Source organism: Cebidichthys violaceus, unplaced genomic scaffold (genome assembly GCF_023349555.1).
Source record: "Cebidichthys violaceus isolate CVI_PGR_0920_01 unplaced genomic scaffold, fCebVio1.0.p SCAF_22, whole genome shotgun sequence".
In the NCBI taxonomy this organism is placed as follows: Eukaryota; Metazoa; Chordata; class Actinopteri; order Perciformes; family Stichaeidae; genus Cebidichthys; species Cebidichthys violaceus.
This window is the reverse complement of record NW_027176395.1, coordinates 7,116,072-7,139,360: the sequence shown is the minus strand read 5'-3', so window position 1 is coordinate 7,139,360 and position 23,289 is coordinate 7,116,072. Positions and strand designations below refer to the sequence as shown.

At 44.1% G+C, this 23,289-nt stretch overlaps 2 protein-coding genes across 5 annotated transcripts; one reads left to right on the top strand and one right to left on the bottom strand.

Annotated features, from left to right (window-relative positions):
• Positions 1-51: 51 nt before the first annotated feature.
• slc4a1ap (solute carrier family 4 member 1 adaptor protein) lies at positions 52-8,053 on the bottom strand. Its single transcript, XM_068717704.1, has 14 exons — positions 7,229-8,053; positions 5,818-6,046; positions 5,553-5,681; positions 5,385-5,445; positions 5,137-5,276; positions 4,877-5,037; positions 4,526-4,595; positions 4,230-4,419; positions 3,384-3,480; positions 3,005-3,266; positions 2,661-2,735; positions 2,468-2,553; positions 2,249-2,318; positions 52-1,584 (listed from the first exon to the last, which is right to left on the bottom strand). The coding sequence occupies exons 1-14, from the start codon at positions 8,051-8,053 to the stop codon at positions 1,535-1,537; spliced, it is 2,445 nt and encodes an 814-aa protein (XP_068573805.1). The 3' UTR covers positions 52-1,534.
• Positions 7,376-14,062, top strand: supt7l (SPT7 like, STAGA complex subunit gamma). 4 transcript variants are annotated; one of them, XM_068717709.1, is made up of 5 exons: positions 7,376-7,470; positions 9,126-9,609; positions 9,727-10,056; positions 11,202-11,434; positions 13,491-14,062. In XM_068717709.1, the coding sequence occupies exons 2-5, from the start codon at positions 9,179-9,181 to the stop codon at positions 13,793-13,795; spliced, it is 1,299 nt and encodes a 432-aa protein (XP_068573810.1). In that variant the 5' UTR covers positions 7,376-7,470; positions 9,126-9,178; the 3' UTR covers positions 13,796-14,062. The 4 variants fall into 4 exon arrangements, with proteins under 4 accessions (XP_068573810.1, XP_068573808.1, XP_068573809.1 ...); XM_068717707.1 differs by lacking the exon at positions 7,376-7,470 and adding an exon at positions 8,039-8,370; XM_068717708.1 differs by lacking the exon at positions 7,376-7,470 and adding an exon at positions 8,039-8,547 and having other exon boundaries at positions 9,164-9,609.
• Positions 14,063-23,289: the final 9,227 nt, after the last annotated feature.

The window sequence follows — 23,289 nt, the reverse complement described above, 5'->3', positions numbered from 1 at the left end:
ATACAATACATATTGTGACGAAGGGACAAACATGTTTAACTAGCACTCTCCACCAATCATCATCACAACACCTACAAAGACAGTTTCTATTGTTTTTTCCTTTAATTCAATTTTCTAATTACTTTCCTTAAAGCTAAGTTTACCATGTATGTATGTCACTAGCCTTCGTGACTGGACACACTGTGAGCCGCAGACCTGTCAACACTCGACTCTGAATTTGCATCTTCAGTGCGTATGAGAAGGATCCACCAGAAAACGACAGGACACCTCGTGTGTTTGGAACATCGCAGCAAAGATCTGCAGCCAATGCAGCAGGATCGTGTGTGTGTGTGTGTGTGTGTGTGTGTGTGTGTGTGTGTGTGTGTGTGTGTGTGTGTGTGTGTGTGTGTGTGTGTGTGTGTGTGTGTGTGTGTGTGTGTGTGTGTGTGTGTGTGTGTGTGTGCGCGTGTGTGCGCGTGTGTGCGCGCGCGTGTGTGCGTGTGCGTGTGCCCGCGCGAAATCTGACATCAAAACTGGAACCCCAAGAAGTGTACGCCGGAGAGGATGGCTGGCTGGCAAATGTAGTGGTGAGCGAATACACAAAAGTGTAACTCAGGTTTTGTACGGACAATTTTTTTTTAATTTTACACTTATATAACAAAATACAGTTTCTTTACCTTCCTGACAGGAAAGAGGGTGGAGAGTGTGGCGGTAAACCAAACAGAAACAGCACTGAGTGGGACTTCACAGAGCGAGGATTCCTGCTCTAGGCAAACGCCCCAATAGCTGACTCACTCATGAAGACAATCTTGTTAAAAAGAGAACTTTGAGAAGGTTGGGCTACACACACACACACACACACACACACACACACTCTCCACTTAGCTTGAGTCATTATCAGCTTGCGTTTCATCCAGTAAGCCATCCAAGTGTCCAGATGGTCAGAAAAGCTGCTTCAACGCTCTCTCTCTCCCTCCCTGCTACACACACTCCTTTTGAAGAAGAAAAAAAAGGTTATGCCAGCGATCGGCTGAAGCCAAACAAGGGGAGGGATACGGATTGGATGTCAGGTGGATTTAACTGCAGGAGGAGCATCCAGAGACCAGAAAGCTGAATTCAGATCAGTTACTGCTCCTGCTCTGTCCCTTTCTCATTTTCTACTTGGATGATATAGAATTAAAAAAGGGACAAAAAATTCAAGTGCAGCCCATCTCTATTGTTGTCATGGTTGAAAAGTGCCAGCGGGCTGACTGCCCAGTGTCTGCTCCCCGAGCTTGCCAGTTTAATGTGAATTAGAACGCTGTTCTTTTTGTTTATCGCAGTCTGAGAATGCAAATACACCCCCTGAAAAAAAAAAACGATAATGAAAGGTGCAGCGCTACTATATGCGGTCTGTGTTGCAGGCTTTATTCAAAGCTCAACCACACATGGGGACTGGGATGGGCATAGAGGGTTAATGGTCAGAGCTAAGGAGGCTTTGTGATGCAGGTATTATCAGCGGTATAAAAGCTGGTGGAGTGGAGACACAAGCTCTCTCTCTCTCTCTCGTTTTCTCTCAGTAGCCATACTTGTCGTTCAGGTGTGTGCGTCCATCTCCAGTCTGATCTGTGAGTGAAGAAAAAAGATGGAGTTGAAAATCCGAAAGGATTCACATTTACATATCTATTCATGTAACATGGTCAAAGAAAGGAAATAGATTGAAGTAAAAAAACAAAAACAATCTTGATGCCCCACAAGAGCAAATTCACCCAGTAAAGTTACCACTGACTCGTACGCAATCACCAAAACCGATCACAAATCCTAAAACTAAAACTGCGAAGTGTGATAACCTTGAATCCAAGCTCAGTTTGGCAGCTGTTTCAAAGTTTATTTTCATTCCAGCTGATCTTATCATTTTTTGAAGTGACTTTGATCTGCATTCCTCCGCGAACAATGAAAACCGTCGCTGCAATTTCAGCTGCACGAGTGGACCATGAAAGCCTGTCCTCCTTCCTCTCACCATGTCCTTCATTCCTGTCCACAGTGGACAAGGAGCACAAGCTTGTGAGTGTCAACAAGTGTTTTGTCAAGTTACAGACATAGAAACCCGCGTCTGCATATCTTGAATTCTTATTCACCAGGTTTGAAAAACTCACTGGTGAACTTACGTCGCTGTTGTCGGGACAAAGAGCAATGAGGTTACGCTCACGCCGATTGACTCTGACCTAGGGACCCGATCGATTGGTCAACAAGTCTCGCGCAAACAGTTGGATCAGTCAGGTGGTTTTACCTGTAGGAGGCACCCAGACGCAATAGTCGGGGTCGTCCTCCGGATACTCTCCCGAGGGCTGCCGTGGTGGCTGTGGAGACGAATCATGAGGAGAATTCAATTGACGGCACGCTTTTCTGCACAAAATAATTAAGTGCGAGTGTGTGTGTGTGTGTGTGTGTGTGTGTGTGTGTGTGTGTGTGTGTGTGTGTGTGTGTGTGTGTGAGTGAGAGAGCCTACCCTGCTGGGGCCCATCACTTTCTTCTTCACATTCTTTCTGGGGCTGGGCTCTGCTGCTGGCCCTCCGTCGCCTCCCGCTTTGGACTCTGTGGAGACGTAGGGTATACATCGCATTAGAGACCACGCTGACGCACGGCAACAACACTGGAGTTGGCGCAGATTAAAATGGAAGCGGTAAAAGCGCAGTAGCCACCTGGACTCGATGAGGCCACGTCCTGCTCCGCTGCTTCAGCAGACTCTTCTCCTCCCCTCCGTTTGTGGCTTTGCTCTGATTTGAAGTCACACAAACAAAAATAAAGTGATAAATAAAGTGTAATTATTAGGATATGTATTCATCTACAACATTCCATTCATAAGGTTACATGGGTTAGACATTGCTGGATATTTTATCACTTTCCTTTATATAACTGCCTAAGGATGAGAAATAAATGGTATGCTTTTGTGTATATATTACAGATCTACTGCCACCCAGTGGCAGAAGAGACACATTGTAAAAGTTCCTCAAAAACCTTCCTCCAATTCTTATCACTTTTATACCTTTCAGCTCTTGTGACCGTGCCGGTTGCCGTCTCTGCTGCCCTGACCGAGTGCTCTCTAGAGACATGGATGCACTGGACTCCTCAGAGTTAGTCTCAGTAATAGTTGCACACTCTTTATCCTCATTTTCCTCTGCTGCTGCTGCTGCTGCTGCCTCCTCCTCCTCCTCCTCCTCCTCCTCCTCCTCCTCCTCTCCACTGGGTGGAAGTTCTTTCATGTTGAAGAGCTCTGCGGGCAAGTTGGGGCGCTTCAGAGGCAACTTCTACAAGAGAGGAAAAACATCAATGGAGGAAATAGGCTGGGCAAAAGAAGGAAAAAGAGAAGAAAGAAAAGAAAGGCAGATGATTAGACCGGGTTATGAAACATGAACACCACCTACCCCGATGGTACCGGTCTTCAGTTTGAATTTGCTTCCCCCCTTCATGGCTCCAAACAGCGGTAAGGTCTTTTTGGGCTTCTCTGCCTCCGAGCTACCACTGTCACACCAACACACATCAGAAAAGCTTTCAATTATTTAAATACTGCCTAGTAGATTGGAATCAAATACTTTTTCATGAATTTCTCTCACTCCAGAGAATGCTTAAAACAAGCTACAGAGACAGCTCAATTAAGTTGCGCCCACAGTGGAGGGGAACAACAATACGTGGCTCTCCATTGACTTTGTGTTGTGAGAAGGTGCCTGCTCGTTACTTTTGTCTGCTAGCAGACAACAGAAACATAGCTAAAAGCTGCTGTAGGGTGGGATGCACTACCAACAGGCTAAAAACAACTAGGTTTTTATAAGCTGACCAACCTCAAAAACTGAGGACACAGGCGATAAGATGTGAGGCATCAGCAGGAAGAATGGGAGAACTGACCCTCCATATTTCTGGAAGTTAATCTAGAGCATTTTGACAGTGTGCAGCTTGTGTTCGGAGAGCGACGCAGTGTTATGCGTTTTAACCACAGTAGCTTGCTGACAGCTAACTTTTCCCATCACTGTTTTAGTTCTCAGTTGCTGCCCCCCCCCCCCCCAGTAGCGTGCTGAAATAATCTCCAACAATGCTGACATCTGATGCCTTTAGCTAGCTACAGGCATGTTGTTAGCGTTTCAGCCCTTGGGTTGTTTTCCCCCTCCGGTGGGCGTGGTTTGCAGAGTATGGAGAGTTGTGCTTTGTCTCTGTAAAACACATTCCCGTGCTTGTCCTTAACTAAAAATGTCAGCAGTATGAGCAGTGTGTCTGACCTCGGCAGTAGTGAGGGCATCCGGGTGGGCCGTGTGAGCTCCACCAGCTTGCGCAGCCTCTGCGCGTCCTTGCGCAGGTTGGCCACGTGCACGTGAAGCTTCCTGCGCTCCACGGCGTCCATCGCCGCCTCGCTTTGCACTGCGGTCATGAAGACATCCAGCGAGTCTTCGGCCGAGGAGCCGGAGGAGTCTTAAGAGGAGGAGATGAGAACACGTGATTAAAACAACGCGCAGCTGTTGGTATCGTGGCATCCGTCCACAGGGAACAGAGGACCGCCCAGCCCATCGGGACTCACCTCCCTTACCGCCGCTGAGCTTTTTCTGAGTCTCTGCCAGCTCCGTCTCCACCTCTGATAGCTTGGCCACCTACATGAAGATCAAACGCATGAGTGTTACCACGGAAACATACAGCGTGCTAAGCATCGCAGTTTACATGAATACACCTTACATTATAGAATTTCTTTTTTTCTATCATCAGTTTTTGGCATTTTGTGTGTGTGCCAATTTACAAATGTTAGCATGCTAACACGCTAAACTACGATGGCAAAACATTACACCTACTCCACATCAGCAAGTCAGCATTATCAGTGTGAGCATGCGACATGCAGCAGCATATTGTAATATTCCCGATTCGTATTGTTTGTTACCAGCGACTCATAGGTCTCGGGCCGCTCCTCGACCTTTCCCGCCTTCTTCATTCTTTCCTGTCTCTTCTTCTCCACAGTGCCGGTTCGATCCAGGAAGGTGTCGTCATCGCTGTCGTAGTAGTCCTCGTCTTCCCAGTTCTTCTTCTTGCGCTTACGGGACACTAGGCGTAGGATGTTAAACAGGAGACAAAATAAACTATTATCCTCATAAGTACAAGCTAGAACCTCTCCAGATGGTGTTCCGTACTTCTGCTTCGCACCTGCTTCCTGGCGGAGCAGCCCTCTGGCTTCCAGCATCCGACATGCGTCCAGGCAGCACTGGATGGCTGCATCTTTCTTCTTCCCCGTGTGGGTTACCTCGGCGACCAGCTGCCGGCCCACGGCGTCGTCCACCGGAAGCCTGACAGAAAGGTGAACTGTGTGATACTACACCCACTTTACAAGCATTCTGACGGCAAAGGTTTTCAAATTGCACAATCGTAGATTTGGGGGTTTTCATGTCACTCACTTTATCCTGCACAGCCAGGTGCCGTGGCTTTGGTCTTCATACTCAAACTCAAGCTCCTCTCCTAAAATGACAGGATGCTGAAGTTGAGAAATTCAAAAAATGCAAGAACTAGAAAAAAAACAACAAGAGGAAAGCGCATGTCTGTGGATTAACAGGAAGTCTTCTCACCTTCCCTGTCGTAGAAGCCCTGCAAAGCCTTCTTTGGGTCTTTCAGGTAGGCGGCTTCCTGGTCCTCCTGGAACTCTGTTGAAAAAGGGTTTTCCTCATTCTCGTCCTCCTCCGGAACGACCTCCTCGTCTGTGGGGTTGGTAAACGGAGACGGATGGAATTAAAAAGGAAAGAAGAGGAGAAAAGGGGATTACCGTGCTTCTTTAGTTACTCGCCGAGAGTGGCATACAGTGGCATGATCCAACAACCGGCGGGAAAAACTCACCCATTCCCCACGAGCAGCCGGAGTCTACGGTTGACAGTTTGCTCTGGCCCTTGCTGCTCTCGCCTTGCCCGTCTCCCTCCTTCTCCCCACCATCATCGCCGTCGTCGTCGTCATCATCAGAACCGTCTCCCATCATCCTCCTCTCCAGCTCTGCCTTCTGTTTTCGGGCTTTCTCCCTCAGCTCCGTCACTGTTAGCTCAGACTCCTCTTCCTCATCAAACTCTGGACCCTGTGGGAGGAGGAAAACACATTTCACACATTTTCCATGTCAAAAATCTACCGCCTACATTACCCACAGTGCAACGCACCACTGAGAGTCCGGTGGGATTTGAATGCGTTATGCTAGTAGCGGCTAATGATTAATGTTATTCGTTACAAAAAAGGTCTCTTCAACTTTAGTTTCACTCCCACTTCTTGTGCAATGGCTCTGTGCTCCACTGGGGGGGGGGGTAACTACCTATTTATAAACAACAACACAAGCTGGTAGTCTATGAAATACATAACGGTCACAAATGCCCCTCAAAAAACGACACAATGTACAATCTACAGATGTCTTGTCTAAAGTGAAAGACTTTCAATCAACAATGATAAAAAACTGGAACCAGCAAATGATTGTCATTTTTACTTGATAAAAATAAGGATGGTCAAATTAGTTCTCAGATATATTGTTTTGCTGTTGAATAAACTTGTGGTTGCCTGGCACAAGATTCACAGATCTACACTAACATATATCCTCAAATGGCTTGTTTTGTACGAATCTAAAGATAAAACATTAAGAGGGAGCCAATCAGCAATTAGCCATTGTTGTTATGCTGGAAGTATAAAATTGTTTAGCATTTGCTTGATAAATGATTTCCACTTCAGGCAATTAAAAAAAAAATGCTTTTGTTGAGGAGTGATTTTCTGTCTATTGACATCAGCTTTTTAACTAATCTTTTAGCGCTGCTTCTGTCGCAGATGCAGGATCTCTCTGATTTGTCTGTGAGCTTCCTTAATGAAAAATATACTCAACATGTTTCATGAATGCTTGAACGGTTGCCTCGTCGGACTGTAAGAAGACCTGTAAGAAGCTACGGCAGGATTAATTTAGGATTAATAGAATCAATTATGAGAATAGTCTGGGCTGAATAATAAAGATGTTTGATCTGAGGGTTTTTGGTATTCCCTTATTTTAGTATGTTTATTTTATTGTTTTCCGTTTGTGTATGTAGTGAAATAATAATAAAAAAAAAAAAAGAATTAAATAAATGATGGATCACAGTCCTAAATGGAACTAGTGAATGTTATTATGTGAGCTCCAGGGTTAGAGAATTGGATAACCGGCCCTTGACTTCAGTCGAGACTAAAGTGACCCATCCCAAAGCTGTCTATGTTATATATTCAGTGTATAAGTGTCCACGTCAAGATTTACCTGCAGGATAAAAAGCCTCGTGCTCCCACCGAACTTTAAGACATGTCCCACGCGGAGCCGGATGTAGGTCTTTGGCGGAACCTTGTTCTTGTTCACCACAGTGCCGTGCGTGCTGCCCAGGTCGTGGAGGTAAAACCCTCTCTCCTCCCCGACGGACTCTCCCTCTCCGGCCTGTCGGCGGTACTGAACTATGGCATGGTACCTGGAGATGGAGGGATGCTCCAGAGAGACGTCACACACAGGTAAACGTCCAACCACGAAGTAGCTTTTCTGCGTGAGGGGTACCGTGTCCACTATGGTGCCGTTTTTAAGGATTTCCAAAGCATAGGGAACATCCGGAGCATTGCCGCCCCAGGACGGCTCCGTGTATGGGATAGGGGGGAACTTACCAACTGGGGGCCCTTTAGCAGGAAGCACCCTGGGTTTAGCTTCGGGCTTGGTTTTGACAGGAGCCACATGCTTGTCTTTCACGTCACCGCCGTTCTCGTCCTCTTCTTGGCCCGTTTCCGTGGTTCTGTTTTCAGTTACAAGACCCAAAGAATCTTCACTAATGGTGTCTACAGCCTCGGCTTTGTTACTTTCTTTCACACGTTTTGCCTCGGCCGCTGTTGATTTGAACGGAGCAGCGACGTTACTGCGTTTGATGGCGAGGGAAGGCGCCGCGAAAGGGGCCGGCATTTTAAAAGTGTCCTTCGTTTCTTGGTCAGTTCTCGTTTCATGTTCGCCTTCGTTCTCTGTGGCCGAGCGCTCGTCCTTTTCCACGGCAGAGTTCATTTTTCCATCCGTATTATTCGCACACACGTCTGACGGCGGGGAGGCGTCCATGTTTATTTGGTGTGACTGTGAATTTTGCCCGGGTTTTCTAAGCCTCAATAAATCCGCCAATTGAGAATTAGTTCCTCAAAAAATTAAAGTCGAAAATGTATTTAAAACACGAGTAAGCGGCATTTTAATGAAATTCTTATTTTATACCCGTCAAATAAATAAATGGTTTGTTGCGGAACTAAATATATTGTTTAGCTGTTCAGCCGAGTTTTTTTGCAAGAAGGACGAAAATGCTCAGTTCCTGTGCAACTTCCTTCAAACATACAAGGGATATTGGTTTCAAATGTTAGCAGATGCTTTATCCATCCCTGTGCAATGTGAGTGGTTGTTGCTGCGTTTTAAGTTTTTATATAATTTAACTAGCTAAACATACGTGTTACGTACTTAGCTAATAGCTGTTTCGTAGCTTCGTCGTTGCTCCTCCATGAATGAGTTGTTTGTTGTTTTCTCTCTTGGATGCTCATGCTGTGCCAAACTCCAGTCAGACACCTGCCGTAAGTTGTTGCCTTGCTATTCGGTAAACAAACATACGTGTTAAACCTTAACTTCAGAGCTTGCGTTAATCAATGCAATTTACTTTTGTATTCGGCATACATTAAGTCCACTTAATTGCGTTTTCCGATACTTCTTTTCAGCATTAACGTTAACATTACTGTGTGTCTTTTTTTATCATAAAGGCATGGTTATAATTACAATTTTTTGTTGTTATGATTGGTCAGATATGTCGATATAATCAGAAGACAAGTACATTGTTGTAACCGGACTTAAAACGGAGTTCTGCACTTTTGCCACCATGCAATGAATTATTCATTCCGCAGCTTTTGAATTATATTTGGCGTGATCGTCCCAATGAAGTTAGGGTTTAACTTATTTGCCACTCTGGGTCAGCAAAAACGTCAGCATTTAAACTATTTTGAACATAGATGTAATTTTATTTTAAGTTGATTGGAGGTGGTGTCAAATTTATTGTTTTTCTTTTCTTTTTTTATAAAAGATGTGATCTTGCTTTTACCAACTTCATCCTTGATTGTGATGGTCACTCCAGCTTCCTCTCCACCTTTCCAATTCCCAGATTTAATCCGAGTTTGAATCCGGCCCGTGTCTTTCCAGCTTTGATCACCCACCATGATGCGTTACTGGGGCGAGATCCCTGGGCCGGCGGGGGCTCCTCCCAGTCGCAGCTCCTTTGACTTGCTCCAGCGTGAGTTCCGCTCGGTGGAGATGCAGGACCCTCCCCTGCACCAGCCGTCGGCCCAGCGCCCGCGGCCCCCCACCATGTTGGACATCCCCTCGGAGCCCTGCAGCCTCACCATCCACACAGTGCAGCTGTGTCAGCATGCCCGTCGCCTCCGTGGCCTCCTGTCGGCGGCCCAGGCTCAGGGTCAGAGCTCGGCATCCTCTGAGGGTGGCAGCAAGCTGGAGGAGGCTGATACCAACCTGCCTCTGCGTCCTCCCACCCCACCTGTTATGCCAGATGACTTGCTACCTGTGGACAGCAAAGCACCGCGGCAGCCCTTCCTGCTCCGCCACAGTGACCCTGAGAGTGACTTCTATAAGTGAGTTAATCTGACCGACTGTGTGGCTGAGCCAAGATAAATATTGCATTTCACACATATGATCTCAGACCATTTATCAACCCATCATTTAACTCTTCTGACTCTTTCCATCATAAGGGGTAAAGGCGAGCCCGTCACAGAGCTGAGTTGGCCCTCCTGCAGGCCGCTCCTCTACCAGTCTGTGGCCACCGTCTTGGCCCACGCTGGTTTTGAGTCGGCCCAGGAGAGCGTGCTGGAGACCCTGACCGACCTGGTCCATGAGCATTACCTGCGCCTCTCCCGCATGCTGCGCGTGGCGGTGGACCGCGAGGCTCGGCTAGGAGCGAGTCCCTTTCCAGACGTGGTGGAGCAAGTGTTCCACGAGGTGGGCATTGGCAGCGTGCTGTCCCTGCAGCGCTTCTGGCAAGTGCGGATCAAGGACTACCACAGCTACATGCTGCAGGTGAGGTTGGGAATGGGTCATAACTGTTAATGGAGTTGTGCCATTTGACAATCTACCCTGTAAGACGATATGAATGCGTTAACTATCCATGAACGTGGCTCACTTTTTATACAGTGCTAATCTATTTTAATGTGTGGTTGTATTATGTTATTGTGGCCAATGTTGCAAACCAATGAGCAGCACTGTTTTTTATGCATAAATGTGAAGAAGTGTCAGCTATTTAATCCACTGGATTGGCTAAAACCAGATATTCCTGCCGATTTATGTCATTTGATCTTCCAGAAAATGTGTCATATGTCAGTAAATATAGATATAAGATATAAAATGACATATACCACGACAAAGGATTTTATTCATAGTGCCCACACATTTATTCATGGTATTTCTTTTTGCAATTTTCTGAAAGTTGCAATGCATCACGAAGCATATTACTATGCAGTGTACAAATATTCCATTTACAGAAAATTCATCCTCAGCAAGTTTAATAATTAATTGTTGTATTTATTTATCATGCAAAAAATATTTTCTTGTTCCAGCTTCTTCAATGTGAGGATTTGCTATTTTTCTCACTTATTGTGGTCATTGTAAATTTAATATTTGGGGGATTTGGGACTTTGGGATGCACATACAAGACATTTGAAGAGAGGGTTCTTAGCAGCATTTTGTAGTGGGGATGTCCCGCCACACATAATATATAGAGTGTATCTACTAACGTTCATCACCGCCACAAATAATTGTTTGTAAATGTGAGTGTAAGCTGCCAGGGCTTCGCCACAACAATGCTGAGTCATCTCAGAAAGCATAAAGAACTTTGTACAAGTGACAATGATGGACCGCACGGCCACTTGTGTGCAAGCTGCTTGGAAGTGAGACAGAATACAAACTGAGAGATTCACTGTCTCTGGTGCCAACGTGACTTCTAAAGATATACAACTGATGAGCTCTGAGAGCACAAAGTAGCGCTGATTCTTTGTGTCTGATATCAACTTTTTGCAAATCACCAAACATAGTTTTCACAACGTGTTGGATCACATTTCATATTGATGAATTAAAATACTAGATGATGTAGGCTCAGCTCTTGAATGTCTTTTATCTACGAGCTTTCACCAGTAAAATGGGACTAATAAAAGATTTTCCTCCTCCAGGTGAGCAAAGATCTGTCGGAGGAATATGAACGACTGGTGAACCCAGAGAAGGCTCTGGAGGACTCCAAGCCCCCCAGGATCAAGGAGGAGCCCATGAGTGACATCTCCTTCCCCGTTAGCGAGGAGCCTGAGGCCGACTTGGCCTCTGGGGACCAAGCTCTGCCCATGGGGGTCCTCGGGGCCCACGGTGAGAGGCTGGCTTCAGGTCTGGATGGTGACCATTCTCCTCACACTTCAGGTGAGACCATAGACTTTGTTTACAAATGTCACCTGTCGGTTTGAAAACTGCCGCTTCGAAGCCTCGAGATCGACATTTTGGCTGTCGCCATCTTGGTTTTCGGAGCTAGCAGTGACCGTATTTGGACAAGAGTGTGTAGCCGTGGAAGAACGAGGCCCGGCGGGGCGGAGCTAAGTACCGCTAGCATAACAAACACTAAGCGACCAGCTAGCGCTAGCTAGCTAGATTGGTTGGTAAGGTGCAGCTGTAGTTTAATGGGATACTAATTTTGGCGAACAAAAAAAAGGTTTTAATCAAAATGTGCATACTGCATACCTGTCACTCAAAGGGGCCACGTCCTTAATCATGCATAACTATCACTCCCTCCAGGAAATACATGACACCTTTAGTTCTTTTCTACTGATGGATTTATTCCTCCTTCTACACCACCGTCCTCAATCCACCGTCGAACTGTATAAATGACATTTAGACATACGAAACATCTGACGTTAACATTTACATAAACACAGTTTGCTCACAAATATGCACTATGATAGGTTTACATGCGTAACGTACCTCACTGGCTGCACACAACCGAGAGGGAATGAGTCCACTTGAAACACCCAATCAAAGATCATCACTTTAACTTGAACCATTACACTTTAACTTTAGTTTACTTTACGTTAACACTTTTAGCGACTTCTGCCGCTTCACGTGTCCTCCTGCTGTCACTGTGCCACGGTCAAACACGTCCCAGTACAACACTGCACGCAACAATAGTTCCCCCCCTTTATACAAAACAAAAGAAAAACCCATACTCACAAAATCAAACTGTACAAACAACAACATATAAACAAGCATACTAAACAACGACATAAATAACCTTTATGGCAGTTAAAATAATTTTAAGCCGTAATTTACTTTCAACGGGTGACTTGTATAAAGAGTCACCCCCGCCATACAGTTGTCATGAACAGGGATATTAACTTTAGAGATCAGAAACGTTTTTCTGTTGTACCAGGCTGTAAACATTTTGATAAGGGGGTCTCTAGGGATTGACTCGCTTTGAAACCAGCTTCAAGTGGCCATTCCAGGTACAGCAGGTTTATTGGCACTTTCATGGTGGCTTCATTTCTCGACCCCCTGAGGTACCGCTTGGCACTGATATGGAGGAGCCCCCAGCCTTCTTAATACCACTTGGCAGCTTCCTAATGAGCCATTATGTGGCTGATTTCACAAAAATGTGTAGCGTGTACATGGTCCTGATTAAACAGTACCTATATCATTTTTATAGATGCAGATATTCTGCAGTTGGCTAATTTACCAACCGTAGTCTGAAGCTGGATTTATAGTAGACACGGGGAGTCTCGCTGTAAATAACCACGGGATATGTTTTGTAGTTCAGTGTTGGATTTTCTCCCACTGCTCAACGACTGTATTGTACCGTGATCGGGACATATTGAGCGAGGGAGGGAAGGTCAACCTTCTTCCATTGCTGAATGCGAGTCTTTCCTGTGCTTTCGCCATATGTATGTTGTTCCATTCACCGTGACGGAAGGTTTGTACTGGAAATGGTTTGCTAGATGTATGATACTGTAAAGGAGACGATGACTGGGCCTGTTGTGCATCATGCTGCACGTTGTATTCACTTTCAACAAAGTGAATACTAAACATTTAACCAATTCTGCTACGGTAAAAAACAATTCACATCGCTCACTGTATGAGAATGATCCCATAGTGGCAGTTCAAACATGCTAGATAAATGGAAATTCTCTTGAAGCAGAGATTTATGCTTTCCATTTATCTGATGTCGTTCTTCCTTGTAACTGATGCAGTAAGGTATAAGTTCTTCTACTGGGAATTAAAAAAAAAATGCACCTCATCCCCAAAAATTGCCATGTCATCACTTTGAACTTGAAGTTGATATGGATTGGATGATAGAATGCTTATGCTTGATTTGATGTGCGGGGGAGTTTTTTATGAGCCTGATAACCATTTGATTAATTGATTAACTACTCTTTTTAAATGCACTGGATTATATATTTATTTTGCTAAATTGGTGCTCCTCTCTGATAAGGTGGGGGTGGGACCAACAACTCCCCACTGTGGCCACAGGTAAAAATGGAGCCGCAGGATGTCGAGGAGGGCCAGGGCGCTGGCCACCACCAGCACCACCACCATCACCACCACCACGCTGTCTTGGGCGGAGATGTGTTCGAGGAGGGGGGGCCCATGTCCACCATGAGCGAGTCGGGAGGAGCCATGGCATCCTCTCCCGGGGGTGCGGCGTCAGACGCCAGCTACGCGTCGCATTCGCCAGACTCCTTGATGGGCGCCTCGCCCGTCTTCAACCAAAGGCCCAAGAAACGGAGGAAGATGTGAGGACGTATTCGTGGACGGCGGGAGCCCTGAGAAGTGGACTCTGAACTCACCAGCAGCAGACAAAATCTGGCGGTGAAACGCACCAGCTGTGCAGCTGTTGATATTAACGGCCACTGCATAAAATGACATAAATGTCATGAATGACCTGAACTGATGTGATGAGAGTGGGGGAAAAAACTGTTGTTTTATTAGTTTGTGTTTCTCTCGAAGCTGTTGAATTCATAACAGGGTTTATTGTTAAAAGAATAAACATCTTTCAGAGTATCAGTTTTGTCTGTTTGAGTTTTATGAAGTGCTTTTCAGAAAATGTAAGAGGGTGACAATTAGCCCTAATGAATTGGAGAACAGGAAAAACTAAGTGGTCCAAAAGCAAATCATTTTGTCAAACAGCTTAATAATTCAGCAGAATGGGTTTCTTTTCGTAGAGCTATTAAGTCCCTTTCTCCTCACATACCAATTACTGCCTGTGCCATTCATTAGGATTACAAGATGCTCCACCAAAAAGGAAAATACCCCCCCCCCCCCCCATGAAGATGCCCTTGTATATTATGATGTATTCCCTTTCTGCTGTACACTTTACTGTACATGTAGCCCAACACGGCGGAACGATCCACAAACGCACACACGCACAACTACTTCACACACCTGTCAACCTGAAGCCGCTCTGCTAAATGAGCATCTGTTTCTGTAATGAGGCAAAGCTGTGAAACGCAATGCCAGAGGCAATTATGGCTTAGTTGTCTGCATCGCGACGACGACATCAATCCGGTCTTAATGGCAAATTAATTACGGCACGTGTAATTCTGCATGCTGAACGAGCAGGTCCTGTTTGAATACATGTGATTTTTCCTTTGTGTGGGCGCCTCCTCCGTGTTCACAATCGGGCAGGTAATTGTCTGTGTCTAGGGAGAGTGCGGATGGGGGGGTCACGTATTGACATTCAATAAGTAGCATTGATAGTTCATTTAGCATTTTTTGTGCCGCACCTTAAAAGAAAATGTGTGTGATTCCAGGTGGGATGTGGAACAGCTGGAAAAACAAGATCAGTAATCCAGACTTCTGGGTTAACCCTGTTGATGCTAGTAACTGTAAGAAATGTTACTTGGATCCAATAGGAGTCCTGAATTATTATCTGCTCTGACATGCTGCCACATGTTGCCACAAACTCCACAGTTGCAGTAAAAAGGCAGCAATAATGACTTAATCGCTTCCAAACTGCAGTCACCGACCGCACAAAACTAAATCCTGACCCCCAGTACAGTGCCTTTAAAGAAACAAAAATATTCCCGCATAACCATTTAAATATCAGACATTTACATACATTAATTATACTCCTTGGCAGAAGGATTTATGTGTGTATATAAAATATAAAAATAGATCACAATCTTGGTTTTAAATACCTTTTTACATAAAAAATTAACCATTGAAATGACCAGATACACATTTTTAGCCACATTACATGTGCAGCTCCATGGATGTCAATACTCGGTCGAGCCACCACTTTGGTCCAGACTCAACATCTAACAGCTGAATCGGCATAAAAGTTTGTACTGACATTTATGGTCCCCAGAGGTGGTCGCCTGAGTTTTCCCCTTAGGCCACCAGCCTTGCATTAGTGGTTTTGTCTACTAACTATTGGATGGATTGCCATGACATTTTTGCACAGATATTCACGTTCTACTCAGTATGAATTCTAACGACTTAGGTGATGCCATCACTTTTCCTTCAAAATTTAAAATGGTCCAATACTTTATCATCAAACGCCTGGTATAGCAATGGCACTTCCATCAGCCTCAGACATTGTTTAGTGCTAATTAGCAAATAGCAGCATTCTAACGCGCTTAACTAACATGGTGAACATCACACTCGCTAAACATTAGCATATTAGCAATGTCAGTACGAATATGTTTGCATGCTGATGTTAGCACTGCTGTCCCTCAGTGCAGGCTCCCATAGCCATGCTAGCACGGCTCCACATTGTGTTTTACACGGATTGTGTAGAGGTTTGTGTAATATTGACAAGAAGTCTTCCACCTCAACAAATATTACGGTAATTTTGTCGTTTCCTTTGTAAATTATTTGTACAAGTATTTTCTGATGGGGTGCTCAAACTTTGACTTTTTTGGGAAAGTGTCTCTGCAGTGGAAATGCTAACAACTTCAGCACCTAAAATGTGACAAAGGACCCTTATTTTTTTGTAGGGGATCTGAGCTTCAAATACTTGGCCGAATCTTCAACGATACATTGCATTCGTTTAGGCTTGAGTAAAATCTTGATCTGAAATATAACTGCTTTCCATAGCTGTCAAATAAATGTAGTAAAGAGTACAACTTCCCCTTCTGAATTGTAATAAAATAGAAGTATAAAGAAACCACAACAGAAACATATTAGTACAAAGTTCAAAATTGTGCTGAAGAACAACACTGTAAATAATGTAAAAGTTACTTTCCACCTCTTCCGACAATCTCTCTCTTTATTCTCCAGGGAATATTTTTTATTCAAAATACTGGTGGGAGTTGAATGGGTTAACATACAGCCTTGTTATTCGTGGTGCGACAATGTGACCCCCTCATTTTATCAACAGCTGCTGAGTGCCTTTGCACTGGGGAAAAAGGTGTAATTACAAAAATGTCAAGGTGTTGTTGTTTTTTTGAGCAGGGGTCTCCGAGAGGGGCCACAGAAAGCACCCAACAAATGAGTAATTACTTTTTCCACATGAAATTAAATTTCTCCAGCCGAGTTTTGAGTTAGTGAGCGAAATGAGGAATACTTTCAGTGTGCGAGACAAGCTCGGATTGTCCTTCAGGGTGCTCATTTGTCCACTTTTGAGCAAATTATGCAAAAGGTGGAAACGAGACACTCATTCAAAAGTAATGTCCTCATAGGGTTTTATCAAAATCCTATTTATTGTAATCACGTCAGATACTGTGGAGACAAATAAGGAATTACGAGACGGGATGATCGTATCAACAAAAAAAGATGAATCGGCAGACAAATGGGATGTGACGGATAAAAAGGTCCCATGCTCCACATGCCACTGCTACAGCCATGTCACTGCACCACAGAAATGAGAGAATTGGCTGCACACAGCATCAGTGTCTCAGTCTGAATGAATCAATGGATATATTTTCTCCTGTGACTGAAACTGTTAAACGAAGCAGGAATTGATGCAGTCTCTTCCAGGTGGAATCAATCCATCATCCAGTTCAATTTTCTTTTTTGGGGAAATGGCCAAAAGTGTAATTAGGGGTTACAAAGAAAATGTTCCTCAAAAGTGTGAGTCGACCGCGGAACATGCTGCATCTTGCTGAAAAAACAAGGCTTTATGAAAGCAGACGTTGTCACATAATGGATGCAATAAATGGGTTAAATTAACTGAGAACATTCTACTGTACGTTTCCACACTCATGCACAATTCTGAGGTACAGGTACTCAGAGGCGGGAGTAATGAATTACATTTACTCGCATTACTGTAACATTACTGCTATTTTTGTGTGCTTGGACTGTCTAAAGTATTTTTAAAAATCTGTGAATTAACTGTTAATTAAAGGTTATCTCTTAAAGGTTTCAGGGACCGGCTCTGCACGCCACTAATTTCGTGGATACAGCTGATCACGCAGTCCGGACCAATGGTGTCGTCACGGAAGCGTAGCATCCACCCCTCCGTTTCCCCCCTCAGTGGAAACACTGTTAGCTCCGTCAGCACTGTTTGCGCTGTTAGCTGTGAGCCGGCTGCTTAGCTGTTGCCATGTTATGGTAAATAATAAATGGACTTTGTATTTTTAAAGCACCCTTCAAGTCTTCCGACCACTCAAAGCGCTGTACACTACATCTCAACATTCACCCACTGACACACACATACATGAGTGTGTCAGTGTATACTGATGGCTGAGGCTACCACTTGTCCAACAGGTTCTAATAGTAATGCTCGTTGTCACACACTCACACAGCCTTGAAGAGCAATTTGGGTTTCAGTATCTTGCCCAAGGACACTTGGTGACATGCTGACTGGAGGAGCCGTTGATCGAACCTGCCAAATCTTCCGATCAGAGGACAACCTGCTCAGTGTCGAGAGCCGTTGAGAGGCAATATATATAATCTTAACTTCTCTGACATCACCTGAGTACTTTTTATCTTAAGTATTGCACTTCGCTACATATGAAACTGCATCTGTAACAGAGTAAAAAACAAAAAGTCTCAATAAGCTGCGTGAGAGTGGAACAAAAGACATCAGCAGCTGCACCGTGCAGAGAAGAAGCTGCAGGTGTGTTGCGAGGCTGCAGGAGGGCAGAGCAACAGAGCGGGGACACTGCACACAACTCACACTCCTGGAAAAAACATACATGTTGTAAATGTTTACATTCACTGGCCAAGCGTAAGGGGCTGCGAGAACTCTTTTCATTTACTGTGTGTCCTTTATTGTTTGATTATCTGAGTTGTGTGTCTTTTCTAGTTAATTCTAGTGAGGCTACACCGACTGTAGAAGGCGGTTGTACTATATTAAATCTGTGGAATATTTACCCATTATTATCTCGGATCACGCTCATTTACAACTAGACATCTCCTTCACCTTGAATCAGAAAGACCGTCCACTATGGAGGCCAAACCTTTTATTGCTCTCTGATAAAGATTTTTGCAATAAAATCGCAAAATCCACAGATACCTTTATCGAAATTAACACGTCTAATACAGTCTCCTTCTCTCTTCTGTGGTAAAATCTCGAACAAAATGGGGAGGTAGCAACTACAACATTTAACTGAATCCAACCCTAACCCTGCAATTAGAATTGAATTTACTATCAACCAAAAAAGCTGAACAACCATTGTTGTACTCTCGTGGCCGGTCATTTGAGTATGGGGACAAGAACAGTCGGCTGCTGACACATCAGCTAAAGCGGGAAGCAGCCTTACGACTGATCCCTGAAATTAAAGATAGTCATGGCAACTTGAAAACAAGCCCGCAAGAAATTAATAACGTTTTTGAGGCATATTACACTAAATTGTAAACCTCTGAATCTACCTCAACCAGAGGACCAATGACAACATTTTTAGACGGCCTCGACTCCAATTCTTCTTGGAATGTATCAAGAGTCGCTGACTAAGAGTACATCCACACTACTCCGTTTTCATTTGGAAACGCATATGTTTTGCTCCGTTTACTACGCCGGGGTTTTCGAGCACCGTAAACGGATAAGTTTAGAAACGATCCCAAAGCCGGATAACTTTGAAAACTCCGGGTAGTGTATTCGTGTGGACAGACGAAACGCATAAGTTTGGAAACGATGACGTAGACACCCGCGATCGACTACCAGGTTAATTTAACGTGGACAACTGATTACAGTTATTGCTGACCTTGTTGTCTTTACTAGCAGCTGTTGTCCAGTTAAAGTCTGCATGTCTATGGAGGAAACAGCTGTTATTGTAGCGATCAGTGAGCGGCATGAGAGAGAGAGAGATCAGTGAGCAGAGAGAGGGAGAGAGCAACCCGCAGCGCTGTAACTAACGGTAAGTCTGAAAAATAAAACGCCTACTGGACACACATCCAACTCAGAAGGGACTGATCTCTAAAGTTTACAACCAGATCATAACTGCAATGGATACCTTTTCTACAATCAAAACCAAATGGGAAAGTGAGTTGAATATGAACCTGATGGAGAATTGTTGGGTGGGTGCACTGAGAAGGGTGAACACATCTACATCTTGTGCCAGAATTAGTCTCATTCAGTTTAAAGTGGTCCATAGGATGCACTTTAGTAACAGCAGACTAGCTAAAATATCCCCAAGTCGTGATCCAGGATGTAACCGTTGTGATTATCCTCAAGCAGATTTCTACACACCTTTTGGGTGTGTCCTAAGCGTGAACATTTCTGGTGCTATGTTTTTGATATTTTAACTATTGTTTTAGGGATCAAAGTACAACCGTGCCCTCTTCTGGCAATCTTTGGAATCCCAGCCAAATCCATCCTATATGGTACCAAAGAGAAGGATATATTGCCTTTACCACTCTTCTGGCACGTCGTAGAATACTTCTTGCTTGAAAATCTCCAAATTCACCATCCCAGTCTGCCTGGCTTAAGGATGTGATGTTTTTCTTAAGTCTTAAAAAAATTAAATATGCACTTAGAGGCTGTAATGATCATTTTGCTAAGAAATGGCAACCTTTCATTTAATATTTTCATAATTTATCACTGAATGACACGTCTGATAATTTGTACTGATTTATCTGGTCCTCTGTCCTTCCCTTATCTGTCTGATTAACTGTAACTTAACTTAAATACTTAACTATAGTCTTACAATACTGTACTACACAAACTTTATGTAAACAAACGTGTAGGCCTTGTGTGTAGGTGGGTCTGTGGGTGGGTGTTTTGTTTAATTTTTTCTTTTAGTTTTAGTTTTTTCTGTCAGTTTACTGGGATGGGGTTCAACTCCCTGCATTGTCCTGCTGATTGTATTTGGACTTACATGACAGTCAACAGAACAGTAGTGTCATTTGCTTTTACTTGAACACTTTAATTTAACACTGTTTTCATTTTAAGCTCTTCTGTAACTTTAGATTGTAGTGTGAAGCATTCATTGTAACACTTAACCTGATTCTCATGTAGAAGCTCTGGACTGATCATTTATACTAATGCCCACTGACATGGTTTGAGAACCACTGTTATCTATCATTTGCTCTCCAAGCATCTTAGTTTGCACATATTTAGATCAAAGAAGTCTTTTTCTCATGGTGTGCCCACAAACTCTTTTAATAAGTTCAGTGTTTGGGCCGCTGTAATTATAGAATCCTGCTTAAGTCCGTGGTTGCCAGTAGGTGGCGCTATGACTATGAGTTAATATTGGTATGCAGAAGTCCTAAAATCATGACAGTAATCAAGCATGTCAAGTTTGGGACAGTTTTGACAAAGTAAGGTTGAGTTACAAAAGCTTGATGGATGATGGCGAACCATGTAAAATGGCCGCTACACCAAGTCCATGTTGTCCGATGAAACATCAAGCTTTTAGTAACTTTTAATCGTTAAGGTCTTATCGGAGGCTGATCGGATTATTTCCCTAGGAGGAGTTCGTAGTGCAGCACCTGGAAAAGGAAATAAAACCACGAGAAATTCATACAAAATTCAAATTGGCTGACATCCGGTTGGGTTTAGGGCATGGACCCTAAAGACTTTTTTTTAAGTCTACATGTGATACATCTGCTTACCAAATTTTATACATCTAGGTAAAACGTACTGCGAGGGCTGCATCATCGAAATATTGTAGGGGGCGCTATCGAGCCGACTTGCCACTCTAAAGCATTAAAATCACATCAGATAACTACATTCAGGATCTTAAATGTGTAACAAGTTTGATTATGTTTTGAGCATTTTTAGCCCCTCAAAAACACCTTTGTTCTTCATGGCGAAGAATGCGTCGCCATGGAAATGGCCTTTCACGAAACAACAAGCTTTGGGTAAATTTTAATCACAAAGTTCTTTAGATTGTTCTGACCAAATTCTAAGTTGATCTGATTAATTCCCTAGGAGGAGTTCGTTAAAGTAGAGCGCCTGGAAATTGCAAAAACGACACTAGAAATTCATAAAAAAATTAAAAATGGCTGACTTCCGGTTGGGTTTAGGGCATGGCCCAAAGAGACTTTTATTTAAGTCCACATGTTATACATGTGCCTCCCAAATTTAGTTAATCTATGTGAAACGTACTGCGAGGGCTGCTTTGTCGAGATGTTGTAGGGGGCGCTATTGAGCCGATTTGCCACTCTGAACAAACAAAATCATATTATACAACTACATTTTTGACTTTAAATCTGTGTGCCAAGTTTGCTTACGTTTCAAGCATTTTTAGCCTCTCAAAATTACCTTCGTTTTTCACGGCGAAGACTGCGTCGCCACGGCAACGGCGTTTGACGAAACATCAAAAGCTTCATGAACTGGCATTATGAACTTCTGACATTTGTATGGAACTAATTTGATTTTGATCTGATTTACCTACTAAGAGAAACAAGCCAAAGTATAAAGACTTTAACTTACTGTTGCCAGTAGGTGGCGCTATGACTATGATTCAAAATTGTCCTGCAGATGTCTTCAGGCCTGGAGTCTAATCAAAACGTCAAATGTGAAATCTGGTAAAGATCTGATAATGTGGAGTTTATTATTATAAACTGATTATTATCAGTTTATTCGTTCATGGCGAAGGATCGAAATTCGTCGAGGCAACAACTTCCTACAATCTTCACAATGAAGCATTATCAAGGTCTTAAGGCTTTTCTGACAAAACTTTAGAGGGATCGGAATAATCTATGAGGAGCAGGATGTCAAAGTACAAAACTTACAACTTCCTATTGCCACTAGGTGGCGCTATTTCTACGATTCTAAATTGTCATATAGATGTGTTCAGGGTCAGGATGTTATGACATATGAGAGATTTGGAGCAGATTAGACAATGTACAGCCGAATTACAACAACTTCCTTTTTCATTACATTACATTTACATTACATTACAATCATTTAGCAGACGCTTTTACCCAAAGCGACTTACAATAAGTGCATTCAACATTGGTAATCAAAAGAACTACTAGTCACCAGAAGTCATAAGTACATTTCCTTTTCCAAACAAGCATCTAAGAGCATAAAGCAGAGCATAACTCAGAGCCAAAGTACAGTGCAGAAACAAGAAAAACAGTTAGTGCTATAAGTAATACGAATACAATAAGTGCAACAAGCTAGTATGAATACAATAAGTGCTAAGTGGAAGGCTCAGGGTAGCACTTCCTGAAGAGGTGGGTTTTCAGCCTGCGCCAAAAGATGGGCAGCGACTCCACTGTCCTGACGTCAGTGGGAAGTTCATTCCACCACTGTGGGGCCAGGACAGAAAACAGCCGTGACCGGGTCGATCGGCCGCCAGGACCTCTGAGCGACGGGGCAACCAATCGCCCCGAGGCAGCAGAGCGAAGTGGTCGGGCGGGGGTGTAAGGCTTGACCATGACCTGGAGATACGAAGGAGCTGTTCCTTTCACTGCCCTGTAGGCTAGCACCAGAGTCTTAAACTGGATGCGAGCTCTTACAGGTAGCCAGTGTAGAGAACGGAGAAAGGAAGTTGTGTGGGAGAACTTGGGGCGATTGAACACCAGGCGAACAGCGGCTTTCTGGACAAGCTCCAGAGGTCTGATGGCCGACGCCGGGGCTCCGGCGAGTAGAGAGTTGCAGTAGTCCAGGCGGGAGATGACAAGAGCCTGGATGAGAACCTGCGCCGTCTCGTCAGTCAGGAAGGGACAAATCCTCCTGATGTTGTAGAGCAGGAATCTGCAGGAGCGTGTAACGGATGAAATGTTTGCAGAGAATGACAGTTGGTCATCCAGGGTCACACCCAGGTTCCTCGCAATCCGAGTTGGCGTCACCACGGTATCATCAATGGTGATGGACAGGTCCCGGTGCGGGCAACCCTTCCCTGGGAGGAACAGTAGCTCAGTTTTGTTCAGGTTGAGCTTCAGGTGGTGTGTCG